This window comes from Leguminivora glycinivorella, chromosome 22 (genome assembly GCF_023078275.1).
Source record: "Leguminivora glycinivorella isolate SPB_JAAS2020 chromosome 22, LegGlyc_1.1, whole genome shotgun sequence".
In the NCBI taxonomy this organism is placed as follows: domain Eukaryota; kingdom Metazoa; phylum Arthropoda; class Insecta; order Lepidoptera; family Tortricidae; genus Leguminivora; species Leguminivora glycinivorella.
Window position 1 is genome coordinate 4,034,685 of NC_062992.1, and position 22,381 is coordinate 4,057,065.

Below are 22,381 nucleotides of genomic sequence, written 5' to 3' on the forward strand. Positions count from 1 at the left end.
TGGCGACTGTTAACTGATCATTTGTAATCCTTATTACAAGGGCATAAAGTCTACCGATGAGTAGTTAAGAATGTTCCTGTTAGCCCGTGGGGCTAGCAAATGTAAACTCTCATTCACGGGATAAATGTTTTAGCAAGTGTAGCCTTTCCCGTTCGGCAACCAAGTGTGCCAACTTTTCAATAATGAAATCTAATAATAAGGAACAAGAAATGGTCCTCATCCGTGGGATGACTGACAGTTATGGTATAGTTATACCTAACGAATTTCTTATAGCCAGTGATGTTTAATTGCAGAATTTTTTTACATGTACAGGTAGAACATGTACTAGATCTATAGATGTCTAGACTAGAGCACAATCTGATCAAGATTTTGTCCTCAGGCAAGCATGCTACATTAAACATTATTGTATTCTAATTAAGTACATACTCATATACTTACTGTTTACATATAAAACAGTATTCTAGTTGCAATTAAAATGGTCTCTGCAGTAAGGTCTATGTTGAACATCTATAATCTATGTATAGATTGGGCTCAGTTAAGTCAGAAAATTATTTACTATAAGTATAGGTAATTTTTATAACTCCTCTACAACCAAAATTTCGTTTCGTAATACAATAAAATGAATAAAATACTACCGTAAAAAGGTAATTTCTGGAAAATTCTGTTCTAGTTCATAACATATTACAATGATGATTATTCATATTTATCCCTTTGTACAATTTGACAAATTGATATATATTTATATGAGGACATACACTGTTAGTGTTATGTCATAAGGTAAAATAAATTCTCTAAGTGCTGCAAAATCATTTTGGCACCCTCATAAAGAGTATAAATGTCACAATCATAACTTAACCCCATAATATGCTTAGGAGCTGCTCGCTCCATATATTTTAACTTTAACATAAGTATATGTATCATGATTCATATTTAAATGTCAATTTTTGATAAAAATTGTTAGAATGGATGACTTAGTTGACCATTGGAATTTTATGATATATATATTATGATATAGCTCAACTGGCTTTGGTGAAGTTAATGAAATGTTACTAATTCATTTATTTTTACTTCAAAAAAAAAAAAAAAAGTGTCAATAAAATGTGATTAAAACTTTATTATTGTTTTCAAATTTTGAATTATTATTCAATATGTTGTTTTAAATATAAAAGGATAGGTAAAGAAGGTACACTGGAATTGGGATCAACCAGAATCAGTCATTGGAATAAGCATACAAAAATTGGTTAAGTGAGATGTTCATATTAATACAAAATTATATTTAATTATTATAAATACCTAGCAATCCCAAGGCTTCAAACTCTCATTTAAATGTTAGACTTGTATGTCTTCATATGGCAAGGGTACAATCTACCCTGCAATTAAACCATTCACCCACAGAGCCCTATCACAATGTTTTTTAGCTATCATAGGGTGCGATTCAGCACAAGCTCATGCCAATAGTGACCATTTTGTATTCAGCTGTCATATAAAGTTAGAAATGGGTCAATGGATCAAGTAAAGTATGTAGGTTGATAATTAGAAAGATTTAGCTAAGTCAACTCTATTGAGTTGGTATGAAATAGGTATATATATTGAGATCTTGGTTCAAACACAGACTTGTTTTCCAAATATAGCAGAAATCATTAGATTTTAATTATTAGAGTCTTAACTATCCTGAGGTCTTTGAATAAATAGCACTGTAACTGGTATGTACTTCAAAATTTATTTTAGAAACTACTCCATACCATACCGACTTTAAACGGTTGGGGGATAAAGTTGATATGATGATAAGATAACACCCACTGCACGTGGATTATCACAAAATAGCATTGTCGGGTGAGATCAGTTCTTGGGTGAGGTGACCAGTGACCACCCAATTATCTATAGTAGACCAGGAAAGAGGATTTGATTTTGTTAATACCTATAAATGTTTTTGTCATAATGAGCAATATATTGTTATATACTACTTTCATTTATTGATTACTTCAATCAATTTAATTATCTTATTATTATATCTCAATAATAATTGAATTTTAGACCTAATAAGATCCATAAGGGATCATTTTGTTTATCTAATTAAGATACTTTTCTATTAGTCATCGATTAAAGGTCCAACCTAAGCTTATTAGTCTGTTCAAGTAGAACATATTTACAGACATGACAATATATTGGAAACAGAAGGGATTGTTAATATTAAGTTGTAATTATTAATTTTAATGAGAATTGTCATTTGCTGTTTTCCACAATATCTGTATAGGATTTGCTAATCTCAAGGAGCTTATGCACATTTTGTTGTCTAATTATGATCTTTATTAATCTTACTGCAGACATAAGCATAAAACATCAACATAAGAGTGTGGTTAAAGTTATCACAGCCCCTAAATAATTACATTATATGTTCTATATATAATGCTGTCCTGCTAGTGATTACCACCTCGTTTAGTATTGTGTTATAAATTTCTTTTTTGTGAGAAATACTAGAACAAATAAGTAAAATAGTGATTAATACCTAAAACGTCATATTTTTTAAATATACCTATATATATAAACATTACATAAATTATTAAAATACAACACAATGGAATTAGGTTTAGCTAGGGTAGCAAGCTAGCAAGTTAATTGATTAATTGGGAAGTAACGGACTAACTACTTGGTATAGTTTGTAAGTAAGGGACTATTTTGCTTGGTTAAGTGATTAATTAACGACTTTTAAATAATGCTTTTTAAAACCAAACAGAGGCTATCTGGTCTAAATACTCAAGTCACCGTATAGCGACAAAGGTTTTAAATAGAGGTTTAGGTAATGGACTTTCAGCTCCAAACATGCCTCAGGATGCACCAGGACTGGGAAAATATTTTTGCTCCCATCTTAGAATATTAATATTATATACAATCAACGATTAGTACGCATACAGCAGATACAAGGTCAGTCTACTTATTGACAATTAAATCAAGACTTTGAAACTTATAGTCTCGAATTATTATTATATGTCCTATAATATTTATTTATTTATTCATATATATGGCTAGTAGGTATAGGTAGGTAGGTAGGGTAAAATAAGTTTATCGAGGACAGTGATATCCTCTGAAGTTTATATGTAAAGAGTAATAATAAAACCTTTCATATTCTTAGGTCAATGGGTGATACCCAGAGGCTATGTTTGTATGGAATATAAATACACAAGGTATAACTATGACTTCATATATATCATTTATGTCGAACATATTAAATAATTGACAAGGGTAACAAGCACACAATGCCCGTGTTTTCTTTTTATGTATGTTTTATAGACTATTTAATACTAAATGATTAGGTATTAATTTATCTCTATTATGTCTTTTCATTTTACAAATTATAATTATCATGTCTCACATTAAACACCTAAGGTAAAAGTCATGAAGACACTGCTTAACAGTGAATAAAAGGTTTGGTAACGCATGGGATGCTTCAGATAACTGGAACTTACCAATATATTATATTAGATATCAATATTTGTTATACAGGTTAAGATATTTAACTCAGTAGATGGGTTGCACACACAGGTTGCTCCTAGTAAGGACCTATTACAATAGCAGGATAGACCCTGCAGACTGTTTTCCTCGAGTCAATTCTACCTGAAATATTTCACATAGCAAGTAATGCTATTGCTTTTTAGTTTACTTTCGATACAATTTGATCCATGATATATGTATATATATTATATACAACCATAATGCCTGTCAGGAATACAAGATTGTAGGGCTTTTTGAGTGGATTTCTGAGATAAATTGTTTTGTAAATTATTTCATTACCTCTAAACATCTACAATGTTATTATATCCAGGACAAAATACAAATATAATGACAAGATTAAACGAACTTACCTGAAGTGAAGTTCAATCTTGATTATATGAAGTATTTTGTCCTGGATAGGGATAGTCCCACCCTCCTCGAGTAACCATGAGTCCATGGTCACTTCCCATTTAGTGCGTGATTACTCTAAACTATATGAAACGTCAGGGTGACAGTTCGTGTCAATTCTTTTCTTTTTGGCATCTATAAACGATTCGCGAGGTTTGTAGCGCTGGCGCGGGATAACTACAATGTTATTATATCCAGGACAAAATACTTCATATAATCAAGATTGAACTTCACTTCAGGTAAGTTCGTTTAATCTTGTCATAAGCCAATAATGCTGATTCTCGAGATACTGTTTGTCTGAGTTTTCTCAATGGGAATATAAATTTATTTATTTTACTGCAAACACTATCAACATGTATGTCAAACGCTAAATGTTCATCCAAATTTAAACCTAGGAATTTAAAGCTTTTGTCTTCGCTGACAGACTCACCTAAACAAGTTACATTTAGCGGCAGACTTGGTCGTCTACTTGTTCTAAATTGCATGTATCTAGTTTTAGTAACATTTATTGTCAGGTTATTATTTTCGAGCCAAGTTACCAATTGATTCAGAGCTCGATTAATGACGCTCTCAAATGTTTGCATATCAGTACATGGTATCACTACGGAAGTATCGTCTGCAAATAATACTGTAGGAAAGTTTTTCGTAGAAATTTTATTTAAAAACGTTATAAGTCATACATATACTGGTTATTGTGTAGCGTTGTTGAGTGTTTGACATGATGTTGGTGGTATGCTTACGCCGTGTCTTGCGTGGGCGACGGTCGCGCGACCGTCGCCGTCGCGTCTCATCGCATCGTCTACTTCCATATCGATAAGGTTTGATTTCGTATGAGTCGCATCGCCGTCGCGCGACCATCGCGAGATCGTCGCCCACGCAAGCCACGGCGTTACTGTTTTGTGGTAGGGTGGCAAAAATATCACTAAATTAGGGATCTTTACGATTTCTTAATAAGGCGGCTTGTGGATTGTGGAGGAGTTTACGGCTCAGCCACGACATTGGTCTAAGCGCGGCAGCGGTGAGCGGCGGCCATACATTGGAGCGAGACACAGCGATGGGACTTTTCATTCGCACGTATGGCTGCCGCTCACCGCTGTCGCGCTTAGACCAATGTCGTGGCTGGGACGTTAAGTCTGATATCGCAACAGGCTACTTTCCTTCTAGTCAAATCGGCTTCTTTTTCGAATTGACAAAACGAATTTGACTTGACGACCGGTCTGGCCTAGCGCGTAGTGAGTGACCCTGCCTGCTAAGCCGCGGTCCCGGGTTCGAATCCTGGTAAGGGCATTTATTTGTGTGATGAGCACGATAACGATAACGTTAACTTTATCGTTAGGAAAACATCGTGAGGAAACCGGACTAATAATCCCCTACGGCCTAGTTACTCTTCGGGTTGGAAGATCAGATGGCAGTCGCTTTCGTAAAACTAGTGTCTACGCCAAATCATGGGATTAGTTGTCAAAGCGGACCCCAGGCTCCCATGAGCTGTGATAAATGCTGTAATAACGCAAGGAGGATGATGAGTCGCTGAAAAATGAAAAATGAAAATGAAAATGAAATATTTTTCAAGTAGGCATATTACAATGCGCATATGAACGTCAAATAAAGCTACGCCGGCTCTAACCCTACGCCTCAGCCTCGAGAAGATTTCAGTCCACCCTCAGTTGGGAGGGGGGACTGAAAGTTGCAAAAGCATGGCGGCACAAGCTAATGTTTGTTCACGGAAACATGTTAATGGCATAACGATGTTGCTTAGTGAGACCTTGACGATTGTTGTTGCTACGAAAGCTTTGGCGAGTTCAAAGCCTGTACCATGATTAACTTTTTGAGAAAAAGAAACGTCTGCAATAGATGTAACTACTAGTTACATCTATTGCAGACGTTTCTTCAAGTTACTAACTAGGCTTAGAATAAAATTTAAAGTGGAAAATAACTGCCTTGGAAAACACTTTAACTCACGGCCTCTGGATATCCAAAGCGTGAGCCGTGAGTTCAAGTTTCACCCAAGGCAGTTTTCCTCTTTTAATGTTTTGCAAGCTGCATATTTTATTTAAATTTTGGAACATTTTGGGTAACAATAAGATAAAAAATTGTTTTAGGTTCTGTATCACCTTTAAAATTTTCTGTTTGTTCGGTCGGAAAGAGAACAGTCGCGAAATGTATGGGTTATACATTCCACGACTCTTCTCTTTCTGAACAGGCCCCGTAGCCGAATGGCATTTCTCCGACGCCAAACGAAAGCGATACGCCGCTGGCTCTGTCGCGCCAATACGCAAGCGCGATAGAGATAGATATCTACTAGCGCTTCGTTTCGTGAGCGTTTCGTGAGCGATTGTGCCATTCGGCTAGCCACCCTGGGTGCGTAGCCGAATGGCACAAACGCTCACGAAACGGTAGTAGATATCTATCTCTATCGCTCTTGCGTGTTGGCGCGACAGAGCCAGACTACCTTTCGCGGCGTTTCGTTTTCGTTTCGCGTCGCAGAAATGCCATTCGGCTGCGGCACCAGACTTTATGAATAATATATATTGTAAGTATACATTGATAATTGATATTCGTCTCTTTAGCATTATAAGTTTGACGTGTCTGTCTGTCTGTCTATCTGTGTGTCTGTCTGTGGAATCGTAGCTCCCGAACGGATGAACCGATTTAGATTTAGTTTCTTTCGTCCGAAAGCTGAGTTAGTCGAGAGTGTTCTTAGCCATGTTTCATGAAAATCGGTCTACTATGTTGCAGTCGGGGATTTTTTCAAAATTTTAATTTTGTGGTTAGGTTATTTTAACACCGATTTTTATCAATTCGCCCTCATCATGTATGCGATTTGAATACTCCTGAGACGCTCACTCTATTTAGATAATATTCACTTTGAGTTGTATATAGTATTTTACGACAGACTGAAATAAATTTAATTATATACGGGAAGCGACTGGAAGGGAAGCTTATGTAAGTCCTGCCGGCGTATCATGCTGCCAATTTTATCACTTATCCACGTGGATAAGACATCTGTCACTCTCACAATGACATACTTGCTAAAGCGTGACAGATGCTTTATCCACGTGGATAAGTGATAAAATTGGAAGCATGATACGCCGGTTGGTTTTAATATACTTTGACTTAAACTGATTTTGAAGATCTAATTAATGGTTTAAACTAATGGTTGTTGCTTAGTATATATCGGGTAAGATTCAAGATCGGGTGAGGAATGCCGAGATCCGTCGTCGCACCAAGGTGCTAGACGTGGGTTTTGTCATTACCAAACTAAAATGGAGTTGGGCGGGACATGTAGCGAGGCAGAGTGATGTCAGATGGACTAAAATGTTAACAGAATGGTGGCCGCTCACAGATGTAAGAAGCGCTTGGCATCCGTTAGCTCATTGTATGGACGACATCCGGAAAATTGCGGGTCACAACTGAACGAGACTAGCTCAGGACCGGGACAAGTGGCATACTAGAAGAGAGGCCTATGCTCAGCAGTGGGCGATAAAGGGCTGATATGATGATGATGATGATGATGATATATCGGGCAGATACTTGAGTGGGCCATATTTGAATTAGCCCAAGAGTCCAGAGCCGCCAGACCTTTCTAATTTTCTCAAGGCTGAAACTTTGGGATAACCCATATGATGGTTATATCACAGTATAGTAAAGAGTACTATCGTACAGTATGGCCACTCCTGCTCCCCGCTGAAATCGCCGCCCACCCCCTCTCGGTTACCTGACAGTTACCGCCTGTCAAAAACGCGAACAGTCGACCTGTCATATGTCACTCATACAAGCATAGTACGCGTTCACCTACACGAGCTTAGACTGTGTGCTAGGAACGAGCCTCTTTCATATATTTGATCGCCAGTGTCCGAGGTGTGGTTATATGCTCATATAACCCGGCAACCTTCAAATCAAGAGTGAACAGGCATCTTCTGGGCGAGCTCACTCCATCGTAGGCCACGTCTTTGCCTTTGGCTAGTCTGTGGTCAAGAGTAAGCCCATTTATAATAAAAAAAAAAAAAACCTAGAATTATGTAGTATCGACACACATAGTTTCATTGATGCGTCCCTAATGGCAAAATTCATTATGAAATAAAGAATTTTGTAATATTAAAAAAAATGGCGCAGCCTGTAGGATCTAGGGGCCTAGCGGGTAGTGACCTTGCCTGCTAAGCGGTCCTGGGTTCGAATCCCTGTAAGGGCATTTCTTTGTGTGATGAGCACAGATATTTGTTCCTGAGTCATGGGTGTTTTCTATGTAGGTATATATAAGTATTTGTATATCAAACATTTATATCGTTGTCTGAGTACCCCCAATACAAGCCTTCTTGAGGGACTCAGTGAATCTGTGCAAGAATGTCCTATAATATTTATTTATTTCGTGAGAAATTTTCCACTTTTAAATTTATTCCTTGTCTGAGGAGTCTAGATTTGCATTCTAGCGAATATTATGCTCTCCTTCCTGAATAGGTCGGCGGAACCCATCTTGTGCAAGCGTCGAATTACTCGGTATGTAAATCAGGGGTCCCCAGGCATTAGCATATCTCAGCCGATATTGCGCTAGTTTCGATGTATTGAGGAATTCTATTAAGTAAGGCAGCTCTAAGTTCCTTCATTACTTTCAAGACTAAAGGATGAAAGATGGTATTACAAATGCATAAGAAAGAACGTAACTGGAGAGCAAAACTGTGAGAAGTGTATGTAATGTATATATAATGTATATATGTATAGTGTATATATAGTCCTCCACATCGATTTCAATGACGGCGACCTCAGCAATCAAAGTTGTTTTCACATCTCCTCCCCAACGTGTAGGATCGATATGCAATGTATGCACGCAACGAAAACAAGGTAATGATGAGATGACGGGCGATAGAGATGTATGGAAGAGGAAGACATGCTGCGCCGATACCAAGTGACTGGGATAAGGGCAAGAGCATGATTAGAGCATGATTTAATCCGTTTCCATAGTTTTATTTCATGAGCATGATTAGACTTATATTGACCGGGATATAGACCGTGATTACCTTCTTGATTTTTAATGAGGTCCCGATATTTCGACGCAGTTACATGCATCATGATCACGGGAAACTGAAGTCAATAAAAGTCTAATGAAACTAGTCGTGAATTAAGAGCATGGTGTTTACTTTTAAGATGCGTAATTGTAAGGGCTGGTTCTTTTACTGTATTATCTTTGTAGAGTAAACTAAAATAGATGTTATACTATACAGTCGACTACAAAGAGATGTACCCACTTTTTCACCTTTTTGCATTGTAATAAGGTGAAAAAATTGATATATCTCTTTGTAATCGACTGTACATACAGTGCTAAAGACCAGTCTGGTCTAGTGACGCGACCCTGCCTGTTAACCGTCACGGTAAGTCAAGAAGGCTTGTATTGTGGGTACTCAGACAACGGCATATCTAATACATAGAATAGATCTGGTTTCGTCTCTAACTCCTTCGCCGTCGAGGCAATCCGCCTTTGGAATTCTCTCCCCCTCTCTATTCGACAAGCCCCAAGCAAACTCGTTTTCAAACGACTGCTCCGCAAGCATCTTCTGGCAGAAGAATTCAAATAATGTTCACCATCATATATGTATATGCAATTATATATATTAGTCTATCTTTATATAAATTTATATAAGTATTAGTATTCAACCTGAGTTTAGTAAATTTATGTTTGATGTCACGATTATATTTGTCTCTGTTAGCTATTATTTCTCCTGCGCCAACATATATGTCTCTGTTTAACCCAATGGTTGACTGGTAGAGAATGCCTTTTGGCATTAAGTCCGCCATTTGTACATGTTTCTTTAGTTGTGCAATAAAGTTTAAATAAATAAATAAATAGATACTGAAAAATACATACAGCCGACTAGCATAACTTGCCTCGTCGCGCGCGAGTCCATACTTGAAATCGCGATTGATGTAACTATTTACTCTCGCGCTACAAGGCAAGTTGTGCTAAAGGGTCAGGTAGGGGTTTCTTATTTCTTTTTTTTTTTTTTTTTTATGGGATAGGAGGCAAACGAGCAGACAGGTCGCCTGATGGTAAGCGATCACCGCCGCCCATGGACACCCGAAACACCAGAGGTGTTGGAGGTGCGTTGCCGGCCTTTAAGATGGAGGCCAAGATTCACTTTGGATCATTGATCCAAAATAGTTAGTCTTAGAAATACATAGAAAAATTTCTCTTCTTTTCTTAGAAACAAATATCTGTGCTCATCACACAAATGCCCTTACGAGAGTTTTCAGGATTCGTATCTAGGGCCGTCGGCTTGGCATACAATAGACCCGACCTGTCGTCAGATGAGGTAACATTCAAAGTTAATAATTATAAAAGCTGCCAAAGAAACTTCAAAAGAGAAATTCAGCGAAAACCCTTCTGCTTGAAACCGATTGACGTGAAGAAAGCCCACCGTTCAGCGTTTTCTTTTGCTTTAACACTAAAGGTACATTAAGATTAGAGAAATATGATATTGATTTAATACTACCTTATTAATATTAGTATGGATTTAATACTTGTGTCAGATCATCTTGCTTGTAAATATTAATAAATTAATATTCTTACACAGATCGAGGGAGTCCCACGGTAAGCTCAAGAAAACTTGTGGTATGGGTACTAATACTAAACTAACTAATAAACTGAAACTATGTAGGTGAAATTCAGAAAAGTGTACATGGCAGTTTAGTCTTCAAAGATGATCAGGCAGACAAGCATGGACGCGCGATAAATGATAAAACATCAGGCCGTCCCTATCGAACTTGCAAATAGTGCCCTTACCGGGATTCGAACCCAGGACCGCGGCTTAGCAGGCAAGGTCACTATACCCGCTAGGCCCCTGGATCCTACAGGCTGCGCCATTTTTTTTATTATTACAAAATTCTTTATTTCATAATGAATTTTGCCATTTAAATGTGGACGTGTCAATGAAACTATGTGTGTCGATACTACATAATTCTACGTTATCCCAAAGTTTCAGCCTTGAGAAAATTAGAAAGGTCTGGCTCTGGGTGCGTAGCCGAATGGCACAAACGCTCACGAAACGCTCACGAAACGAAACGCTCGTAGATATCTATCTCTATCGCTCTTGCCTATTGGCGCGACAGAGCCAGACTACCTTTCGCGGCGTTTGGTTTTCGTTTCACGTCGTAGAAATGCCATTCGGCTACGGGGCCTGGGCTCTTGGGCTAATTCAAATATGGCCCACTTAAGTATCTACCCGATTTAATGGACTGACTCGGGAACAAATTTATGTGCTCATCACACATAAAATGCCCTTACCGGGATTTGAACCCAGACCCTTCTGCTTCACAGGCATCAGAATCACTAAGTCACTATCCTCTAGGCAAGGTCGGTCGTCAACACCAAAGTGTGTGTTACTCACATGTAATATTAAGATCGTTAATATTATATCTACTTGATATTTTTAAACTCTTAAATGTCTCCGGGTCATCAAACTTGGCGTGAAAGCCTTCATTAATTGATATTTTGAAGGTTAAGTGAAATAACGACCATTAGTACATAATCGTTCGTTAAGTTCGGCCTGTTTCAGTGCGGACGTTGATTTATGATTTATGAACCACTTTGGTGCGCTGCTGCTGCCCTGGTAATGGAAATACGTGATTTGTTATCGTGGTTATGTTTTTCCGTTCAAAAACCCCGGTAAATGTGACGTGGACATTATAATGGATAATATTAGGGATACCCATTTTTTTTGTAATTTTCTAATATTTTTTATTCCACTCCTATATCTTTCATGCTAGCTAAAGCATCTAAAGCATCACGACCGTGTTTAGAATAAATTTAAAATTGGAAAATCACTGCCTTGAGTGAGACTTGAACTCACTACCTCTGGAAGATTTATAGTGGCATCGATTGCAGACGCTTCTGCTTGTCAAGGTATTTGGTTGGCTATAGCGCCCTGCATCACAGATTAGTGATCAAGTTAGTGACACATACAGCGTAGGCAAGGCTGCAGTTTAGGCAAGGACGACTCAGTAATAATTCTTCTAACAAAATTTGCGCCGTGCGGTTTGTCCTTGAGTAGCGCTCGCACGCAGCGAGGTGCAGAGAGTACATGCGAAACCGGATGATGCCGGTCGCGTCAGTACGCGCTGCGCTGCGTGGCGCTGCCAAGCTCGCCGCGTGCGAGAGTGCCAAATATCGATCGCGGGAAATTAACTACTGAGTCGTCCTTATACTGTGGCAAGGCAACCCTTGAGATAAAAGTCATCTTTTATGTCAGATAAGTACTACCTAATTATTTAAAAATCCTGATCTGGTTAGGACTTCTGTATATTTAAATGTGTAACAGAAAGTACATTTCAGTGAACAATAGACCGTCTTCTCATAAGATTTGCTTCTAATTCTCGTTTTCGATGAAGACGCTTGCGAACTTTTTGTAACCATTTCATTTTCTGTACAGTATCGATCGGTTTTGGAGAGTAAGTTTCGCCAGGGAGCTCGTCCCCAAACTCCTGTACGTCAGACTTTTTAGGCAGATTAATATCTGGGAAGAGCATTGTAGGAGCGGCGGATGCTGTACTGACTGAAACTTTAGACATTTTTCTAGATAAAGATCCTAACCTTGGTTGTTTTTTCTGTTTCGTTTCCTTCAACATTGGATCAAAAAGTTTTCTGGACAGGCCGAGGATACCTACAGTTATTCCGACTACCTGGAACTCCTCCTCTGGTAAAATTAAGACGCGCTTAAAATACCTCAGCCTAGGCGTCAAGTTTGGATACTTCACGACGCCTATTCCTGACATGCGGTACGCAATTGGCCGTTGACAGAAAATTTCATTTATCAAAGGTGACTCCGTTTTCAATAATCGATCTCTTCGTACACATCCCCCTGACATTAACAATTGCTCATGGACGTTTTTACCTGCTCGAAAATTGTATTTATGTTCTGCAAAATTAAATCTATCCGATTTAAACAGTCGATTGATTTCAACTTCGATATCCTTGCCAGATTTCCGACCGAGAGCTATCCAAACTATCTGTGTGATCAGACGGAAGAAAGTTTCGTAGAATACAGCGTCTCGTATAGGTGCAGAAAGGGTTTTCTTAGTCCCCATGTGATGGTATTTGTCGAATCGGTCACCGCCTAAAATCATAGTGCTGTATTCTTTTGCTATAAGGAATCGCATGTCCTGTAAGTCTTCGCTTAGCTCTTTTTCGTATGCAATGCTGTTACTGGATGGAAGCCTCTTTTCTAAAGAGCGGAGGCTGAGGGTTTCTTCAACTTGCAGGTAGTACTGACAGTAAAATATGAGTGCTCTGAGGAGGCGTTCAGTCGCTGGCAAATGTAGTATTTTAACTATAGGAATGGTGATAAATTGCGGCGATGCCGAAAATAGTACTACATCTTTAACATCTTGCAGCGTCACTACGTCAATGCCATTATCTTTGACTTGCCTTTGATAACGCTTTTCAAATCTAAGTATATCGTATAAGTCGGGACTGTCGGAGAACTCTAAGGATTTCAATATGTTGGAGGCGTAGACTCGATCTGTTGGAACAGTCTGGGACTCTTCATTGATGTTGCTTTTAAACTCGAGTCTGTTATTAGCGTCGTCCCACTCCCAAGATCCATCATCGTAGGGGCTGATGGAAATATCGTCCTCTTCCATAATAGTATTTATGTCTGTAATCTGTATTACCCCTAACCAATTTTCTTATTTTTTGTCGACTCACTCCATGTACATAATATATGCATAAATTGTAAATAAACTATAAAATATGTAAACCACCTATAAAAATAACATTTGACATAATTGTCTAGGTGTCTATCAAAAATCTAGATGGCAGAGACTTTACATAAAGCTGTTGAACTTAATTTATTTTTACAATAGTATTTTATACAATTGTGATATAATACAAAGCTTTTCAGTCGAGTACCATGTTTAGGCCACGAAGCTTTACTGAGTGGCCTAATAGTACGGTACGAGAGTGAAAAGCTTAATTATATCACTATAATATTGTATACAATACTTTTTCTACGAGTCATCATCTTCATCATCAATGGACGGAAATATCATCATTCATGCAAGTTAAAATTAATTTTAATAGCGTTGTTCACCGTTGTATCAACATCGAATTACCTAGCAACCAATTGTTTGTAATAACCGTCTCTGATTGGCCGATAACGCGACAGATAAAAAAAATGTGTTTCAGATGCCAGGTATCGCAAATTAGTATAGAAATTGTATGAAGTTCTATTTTTGAAATTATTACAGTTAACTAAAGTCAACTATAATGAGATTATTATAGTTGAGTCGGAACTGCCATAGAGTATCCAACACTGAAAAATTAGCGCTTATAGTTTAGTCTGTGGTGTCCTAATTGACAGATTACAGTCGACGAGTAGAAAAATATGCTTATGCTTATCTATCGGTGTATTTTAGTAATAATACCTAATACACACGACGAGATACACTGTAATGATAACTAGTAACGCCGTGTCTTGCGTGGGCGACGGTCGCGCGACCGTCGCCGTCGCATCTCATACTTCCATATCGATAAGGTTTGATATCGTATGCGTCGCATCGCCGTCGCGCGACCGTCGCCCACGCAAGCCACGGCGTAAGATGTCAATGTATATGTAAAAATATGATGTGTAACTTTTATACGGGTGACATTGACCATCTGGGACCCATTTCTCGAAGGTACAATTTACAAGTGGTTGTCAATGTCTAATATGACAAGTTGGAAAGAGACTTCCACTTGTAACTTTCAGTTTTAAGATCTGGGCCTGCTATCCACCAAATGGTCGATCTACTCGTTTGCAACTTTTTTCGTAAAACTAGTCTCAACTGTCTCTGGTTATATTTAAACTTGAGTTATATCTCCGCAACTATTCAAACTCGTGGTAAGTGTTCCCAAGTTTAAGTAGCGCCTGAATATTAATTAATTTTATCAAAACTTGAAACTTTCCTTTTAGCCAACTTAATACTTTCCAGTAGCCTTACCATGACTTTTTTGAGTTAAAAAATACGTTACGTTTTCAGTGAGAGTTACGGAAAATGTATGGAAAAACTGAACAGCGCTCCAAGCGGAAACGCTCACGTACTAAAATTTTCATCGGTACCATAAGTTATTAACGTGTTTACTCCGAGTTTTCAATACGTTCCTAACTTTACAGCTAAGGCGCTCTCTTTCTGATTGTATGAAGTCAATAGAACCAGAACTATTTGACAGTCTCTAGTGAAAACTCAATACTTTACGTGAGTAATCATTGACAGTCACTAGCGTAAAAGTAAACCACCAATTCACTGTGATGTGTCATTACTGTCAAATTATATAACAATCCCGCAACTAGGGCTTGCAATATCGGACGGTTTTCAATTCCGGAACTGGTTTTCGAGATTGGACTTCAATTCCGGAATTCCGGAACTAGTTCCGGAATTGAAAAATTTTTTTTGGTTTGGTTTTCTGGTGAATTTTTGATGAAATAATACAATTTTAAACTGAAATTTGTTATAAATCGACGTTTAAGACAATAACTCCGTACCTGAAAGGCATGTAACACTGAAATTTGCATTTTAGTAATTTTACAGGAAAGCCCATTTTGCGTCAAAATCGGTCTTGCAAGGTATTTGGAACTACAGTTAACAATACAAACGAGGTTTTAGGGCCAGTTTTCTGATAGTGGTCAACGTTAAAGTTATTTTTTTATCCATTGAGCATCGAAATAATAAGTCCATTCATAAAATTTGCATAAGACGCGAGTTGGTACAGTGGCTTAACAGCCACTGGGCAGAAAGCGGTGTACACCTCTCGACACCCTTGAGTTCTCGCACCGGTGTTGCCCTTGAGCCATCTTGGATGTCGCTTTTTGTGGGGGCCCATCTTGTAGGGACGAGTCACCGTCTGCCGGAAATAAAATTGGATACCATTTTATTAGGCAGGCGTCCGGTTTTTTATCCATAGCCCAGTATTTAGTCCATCACTTTCATCAAAATAGACCAGTTCATTTTAGATATCATCATTCTTTTATATACATCATTTTCCATATATTTGCTTCTCAAATCTTTTGATTTTGTGGTAAGTGGTAATAGACTTAGATAGAGTTTAGTAAAATATGCACACGTCTTTGTGAAAAGTGTATAAAGTAACTACGACGTTATGCTTGTGAATGAATGTAATACCAAATACTACGATTTGCTTCTGAACATAAGACTTTATGCCTAAAATATTCAGTGCTATGAGAAAAGAAGTAAAATTTTGAGTTTATGCCGCTTTAATACCGATTAATTTAGATTATTACTGAAATTTAAGTTCGATCTAATTGAGCATAAATAACGCCAATAAAATAATAATATTAATAATGTACCTAATGTTATTTATTTAAGTTTCATTGTCCTTCAGTATTCGAGCATAACACTCAACTCCCGGCTAGTAATTTTAAATTATCACAAAACAAAACTTTCTACAACAAATATTTACTTTAAAATGATTATTAAATATTTCACTTAAGTATTAGCTAAAACAATTGAGAGCAAAACCAGAAAGTGACAATGATATAATATTAGCGGGTTAAAACTACACTATCTCGCTCTAACTAGCCCTGGATGCAACCCTTTGGTCATAAAATAGGCACTACCTGAATCCAAGGATTGTCTAACTTAATGAATTTACATATCTTTTATAAACGCGGTGGTAGTTTTGTAAAATAACCAGGCTGATATTACACGTATTCGTCCAAAAATATATCTTTTTTCAATTCCGGAATTTTCGAGATTAAGTGATTCAATTCCGGAACTGTAATATCGGAAAAATTGTCCGAAATTCCGGAATTTCGAGATTCCGGAATTCCGGAATGCAAGCCCTACCCGCAACATTTTCTCGATTATATTTGCAATTTTAAATACAATTATGACTAATATGTATTAATTTATAATATTACGTGAAATTCAAGAACAGCTTAAATGTAGCAGTTAGTCAGTAGTTCGATAAAAAGATAAACCAGTGATGAAACGAGTGTTTGATACTTTTACAAAGGTAATGAGTTATATTTATTCATCATTTTGTACTGTTTAGCTACAGTTGAGATGATTATATTGGTTGCTTTCAGAAAAAGAAGATATTATTGAAAACAATATTTCCATGCCAGCCGTATGGTATTCAGCAAACCCAACGTAGAAGATTGTTCAAATTGATAATGATTGAGGCAGTTAAGAATCAACTGATTGATTACCTACAGCAGCAGGCAGTACCAATTCATGGGCATGTTAGTTCCTCAATGCACAATACTTGTACCTGTAGTCACCATAACACCATATCTCGTGCGTATATATTAGAAGTGAACCAAAGGAAAAAACTTCAAAAAAATTATCCTATTACTAAAATAAAGTATCTCATTCTGTGACTTTGTTTATTTTGTAATATTCTTGAGTAACAGGCTAAGTATTTAATAAATTGATGTGAAACGAAAACTAAAAACCTAAAATTCAGCGTTTTTGTACATATCAAACATCAATTACAACGACATCGACATAGATAACGACAAAGTCTAAGGTAAGGTATAGAACTTTTGAAGGCGATAAGCCATTATGGGGTGTATATGAAGATTATAATTTGATACAAAAGTGAGTAGAAAAAGCATTTTGAAACAAGTAAAAATTGTATCTAATTTTTTGGCAGGGCACGTAGCCAAATGCACAAACGATTATGATTAACATCGTTATCGTAGCTTAGCTATCTCTATCACTTTTCCGTATTGACATGACAGAGCTAGACTGAATTTCGATCGGCGTTTAGCGCATAGATTGAAAGTCCATGGTTCAGCGTCAACGATTGACATTTCAGCTAAGTCCTAGTGTCAAAGTTGACAAAGCTAATTTTTTTTTAAATTTATTGGGAGCATTGGCAACTTGGCAATCAGCACAAACATACTTAATACAACATACAGCAGAAGAAACAATTACAGGAATAACAATTACTTTGTTAATCATAAAAGTAGTATTGCACATATTGAAATGCTAAACTTATGACTATTTAGTAACTACACAATACAATGTTTTATGAATGAAAAGAAGTATTTTTGAACAATTACAAATTATTTACAAAGCGCCAATAGTGTGGTGTGCATAATAAATTCATAAATTATAGGGTTTATGCCTACAGCCTTCAAGTTCATTTCCCGGTTCTTTGCTTGGCGGAAAATCCCAACAAACCCTAATAGGGATAGGGGTAGGGTTAGGGATAGGGATAGGGGTAATCGGTCGGCAATCTGTAATTGTAAGCAATAATGCGAGAAAGTACTTTTTACCTACCGACAATAGTGCCCAGATACGAAGCTATGTGAGTTCTGTTGTACAATATGTAATTTCCTCAGTGTATATAGAATACATACCTACTCGTACCTACTACCTACGCTGTGGTTGCTGTGTAACATTTGTATAACCACTGTAAGCATTTCTTTTTAAAAACAATAGTAATATGAGTAATTGAAAAAAAACGCAGACAAACGTCTGCATAGAAACCTACGGATCCAAATGAAAATTTTATTATTTGTATATGTTTGAATAAGAATTCTTTTAGTACGCGAGCGAAACCGCGGGCAAAAGCTAATTCTATATAAGATGCTATGTACCCTTTTTCTGTAAAAAATATTTCTATTTCTTTACTACTCAAGAACATCACAAATAAACAAAGTCAATTAATGAAATACTTTATTTTAGTAACAGGATTATTTTTTGGAGTTGAGGTTTTTTCCTTTATTGGAGCACTTCTATACATATACCTGTGATGATCATGGCCAATAATACCATTAAGTGCATCGCGGAACAAAAACACCTATAAATTGGTACTGCTCCCCTCTGCTGCCCTAAGGTTTTGAGTAGCGTAACTGCCAGAGTGCCACAGTATTAATATCAATTGAACCATCTTCCATGTTGACTGAATACCATACGGGTTTGTTCGGAAATATTGATTTCAATCATAGCTTCCGTCATCTTTCTGAAACCAAAAACTGCTTTGAGCATTATAATCATCTCAATTGTAAATAGTACAATATGATGGCCAAAAATAACTCATTACCTTATTTGATTTGTTCACTGGTTTATCTTTTTATTAAATTTTAGCTAATCTCGAATTTCACGTAATATTATAAATTAATGCAATATGTTAGTCATAATTTTATTTAAAACTGCAAATATAATTGTGAAAATTCCGTGTGATTTTTGTATAACTTGACAGAAATGTCACGTCAGAATGACTTTGCCTATGGTTTGAGGCCTACTACCGAATACCGAAGTTATCGACATGTGGACATGAGTCTCTTTTACTCTTATCAGTATAAAGTGAAAGAGGAAGAATCCCTCAGTGCGTATGTTTCGAAATTTGCAGTAGACCCTATATTGACAGATTTCGATAGGTAAATTACATTTACTTATGATTTTAGTTCCATCGCGTAAACACCAGAGGCGTAGCATTCGCCTATAGTTCTTTCTCCGTTTATTGATAAACTTAGAAAGGGATAGAAGCAGCTTCTTTGGCGTGAAGTTAGGCACAATATATTGTAAACAAAAGTAAACTCACTTACTTTCTGAGTAAAGTAATACGGCTCTCACTTGGGCAGCCCATGGTAACGGTACAGGTTTCAAATTAAATTTCATATTTCTTTAATGCGAATTTTAGATAAAACTTTTGAATTATGTATGTTACATTTTGTTAAGAATATTGAACAATTAGAGATGCATGTTATAAACTTATTTCCTAAATATTTTCCAAGCTACTGAGACATAATTTACAGTAGTTTATCAGAGACTAAGATTATTGTGATATGAAGATAAATATGTATGGAAATTGAAATGAAAAAAATTTTTTATACATTTTTTTTAATACTTTATTGCATATTTTACTAGTAATTTTGTACAAATGCATGAATATTTAAATAAAGTGAATTATAATAGGAGACACGGCATATCACAAAGAATGCTGTAATAATAACTTACACATATATGTTTCTTTTTGACCAAGTGGTTGACTGGTAGAGAATACCTTAAGGCATTAAGTCCACCATTTGTAATTATTTTTAGGGTTCCATACCAAAAAGGTACAAAAAGGAACCCTTATGGTGCCGCTCTGTCCGTCTGTCTGTCTATCTGTCTGTCACATTACTAAATATCTCGAGAACTACCTGCTATCTATTTTCCTCTCACAGTTATTCTAAGGTTAGCTGGAAGAGATCCCTTAAAGGGATAAGCTCGCCTTTGTACATAACCGTTATAATTATTCTCTGTACAATAAAGTGTTTACTACTACTACTACTGCTATTGCTTACTACTACTCGCTGCTTATTTTTTTATTTGCAATAAAGTATAAATAAGTAAAATAAATAAATAGTTGTATGGAAGAGAAATGAATGTTACATAATTATTATTGGCCGGTACTATATGTATTGTATATGTATGTATGTATTTACAGTCGGGTCAAATAGCATGTGACAAGCTCCACTGAAATGTACGCCGCGTCGGTGACAGTGACACATGTTTCCGTCTCCGGCTTGCATTTCGCAACGTTCAAAACTACTGCAACTTGACAAAAAACAATACCTATAGTCTATACGGTATACCAGGTATTTCTGTTAATAATCCTAATCATCAACATCATCCTCCTTGCGTTATCCCGGCATTTGCCGCGACACATGGGAGCCTGGGGTCCACTGTGACAACTAATCCCAAGATTTGGCGTAGGCACTAGTTTTACGAAAGCGACTGCCATCTGACCTTCCAACCCAAAAGGGTAACTAGGCCTTATTGGAATTATTCCGGTTTTCTCACGATGTTTTCCTTCACCGAAAAGCGACTGGCAAATATCAAATGACATTTCGCACATAAGTTCCGAAAACCTCATTGGTACGAGCCAGGGTTCGAACCCGCGACCTCCGGATTGAAAGTCGCACGCTCTTACCGCTAGGCCACCAGCGCTTAATAAACCTAATGACTTGTCGAATTTTACGGAAAATAAAAAGCACGGTGTATGTTTTTAGACTTCGTCTTTTACAAAGTATTTGTCATTTACAAAGTTATATTGTCTCTGGTAGCGACATAGCCCCGGGAACCGTCGTGTGATAAATAGGACAGCAAGTATGCCGCATATCGCAAAAGTTGCACAAAGTTCATGAAGGCGACATAAATAACGCCTATAATAATGGGGGTGGGAGGGGGTGTTGACAGTATTGTATGAGACATTCGTGGGATGTCTTTGTTTATTTTGAAAACAAAATATTGCAGTTGTCGAGTGCTTCCGTCAGGCAAGGAATGTTTTGTCAAAAAAAAATCTTATTTATCTTAAAGTCTCTGCCACTTAATTGTACAAGTTTCTAATGGGTCGGCAACGCGCATGTAACACCCCTTGAGTTGCAGGCGTCCATAGGTTACGGTGACCGCTTTCCATCAGGCGGGCCATATACCTGTTTGCCACCGACGTGGTATAAAAAAATGTATAAGATTTTGGAAACGTCATGTTATATTGGTAGACCTAAGTATACGTGAAAAACTTAAAAAAGTCACCTGTTGTATGTGCGAGTGACGTGTTCGAATAGGCGTTTGTTTTGTTGTGTTACTAATTTTAAATACGTGTTCTCTATTCGAATACGTCACTCACACATACAATAGGTGACTTTCTTATGTTTTTCACACAGAACTTTATTTATATAGAAGAAACAAGTTCATCTATTTGTATAGGGGCCGAGCGTGTCAAATTTTGTACTGAAGTTGTTTCTTGCCTGTAATTTTAAATATGTCTCAGGCTCTTGATTGTTCATAATTTTTGTGTTGTTGCAATTGAATATCACGTAACGAGGCATTTTTTATGTTTTGATTGACTTCAACTTACAAAAATTGACGCCCGAAAGCTGCAAGCTGCGATTAAAGACGGACAACTCAGTGGATTTCACTGAGTTCATTTGACACGCCAAGTAGATACGTTTGCTTGATCTATGGTATATATGACATCTGTGGTTTTTCACCTATAGTATATATTTTTGCTGCTATTTTATCAGCTGATTCTCGCATTTGTCGCAGAGCCGGAGGCTGACATTGGAAGCCATTAGGTACTACGCGAGTATTGGGTTTGTGCGCCGCAAAATGGCTGCAGTATCGTTTGTTATTTATTTTATGACAGATAAATGTTCGTTTGCGGTTCATTTAATCGGTTTGTAGGTAAAATAATTGATTGGTTAACCCAAATAAATATAATGAAGGGTAAATTGGACAGTGTTATGGAATAAGCGATCAAGCGACAGTTAGTTGAAATCGAGAAAATGAGCTAGAAAGATTTGAAATTTGAATCAGTTGTTGTAAGTTCATTTATAAAGCAAAAAAGTTAATTTTGACATTGAACCTATAAAAGTGTTCATAATTTAAATTGATAAAAAAAATAACACCATACCTATTCAAGTTTCGAAGTTATTAACGTTTTTCCGCTTGATTCTTTATTGAACTAATACTGCGATGAGGTTAATTTATTTCGCCGTAGCGT

At 37.0% G+C, this 22,381-nt stretch overlaps 2 protein-coding genes across 2 annotated transcripts in view; one reads left to right on the plus strand and one right to left on the minus strand.

Moving 5' to 3' along the window:
* Positions 1-22,381, plus strand: part of LOC125237759 (dipeptidyl aminopeptidase-like protein 6) — a 342,306-nt gene that overhangs the window by 68,328 nt on the left and 251,597 nt on the right. The gene's annotated exons all lie outside the window — the stretch shown is intronic.
* Positions 12,167-13,646, minus strand: LOC125237760 (protein phosphatase 1 regulatory subunit 36-like). The gene has a single exon (XM_048144934.1). It carries the CDS (start codon positions 13,522-13,524, stop codon positions 12,214-12,216), a length of 1,311 nt encoding a protein of 436 aa, XP_048000891.1. The 5' UTR covers positions 13,525-13,646; the 3' UTR covers positions 12,167-12,213.

Bases quoted from the DNA above. Each gene is read 5' to 3' on its own strand.
- LOC125237760 (XM_048144934.1), bottom strand. From the start codon at position 13,524: ATGGAAGAGGACGATATTTCCATCAGCCCCTACGATGATGGATCTTGG.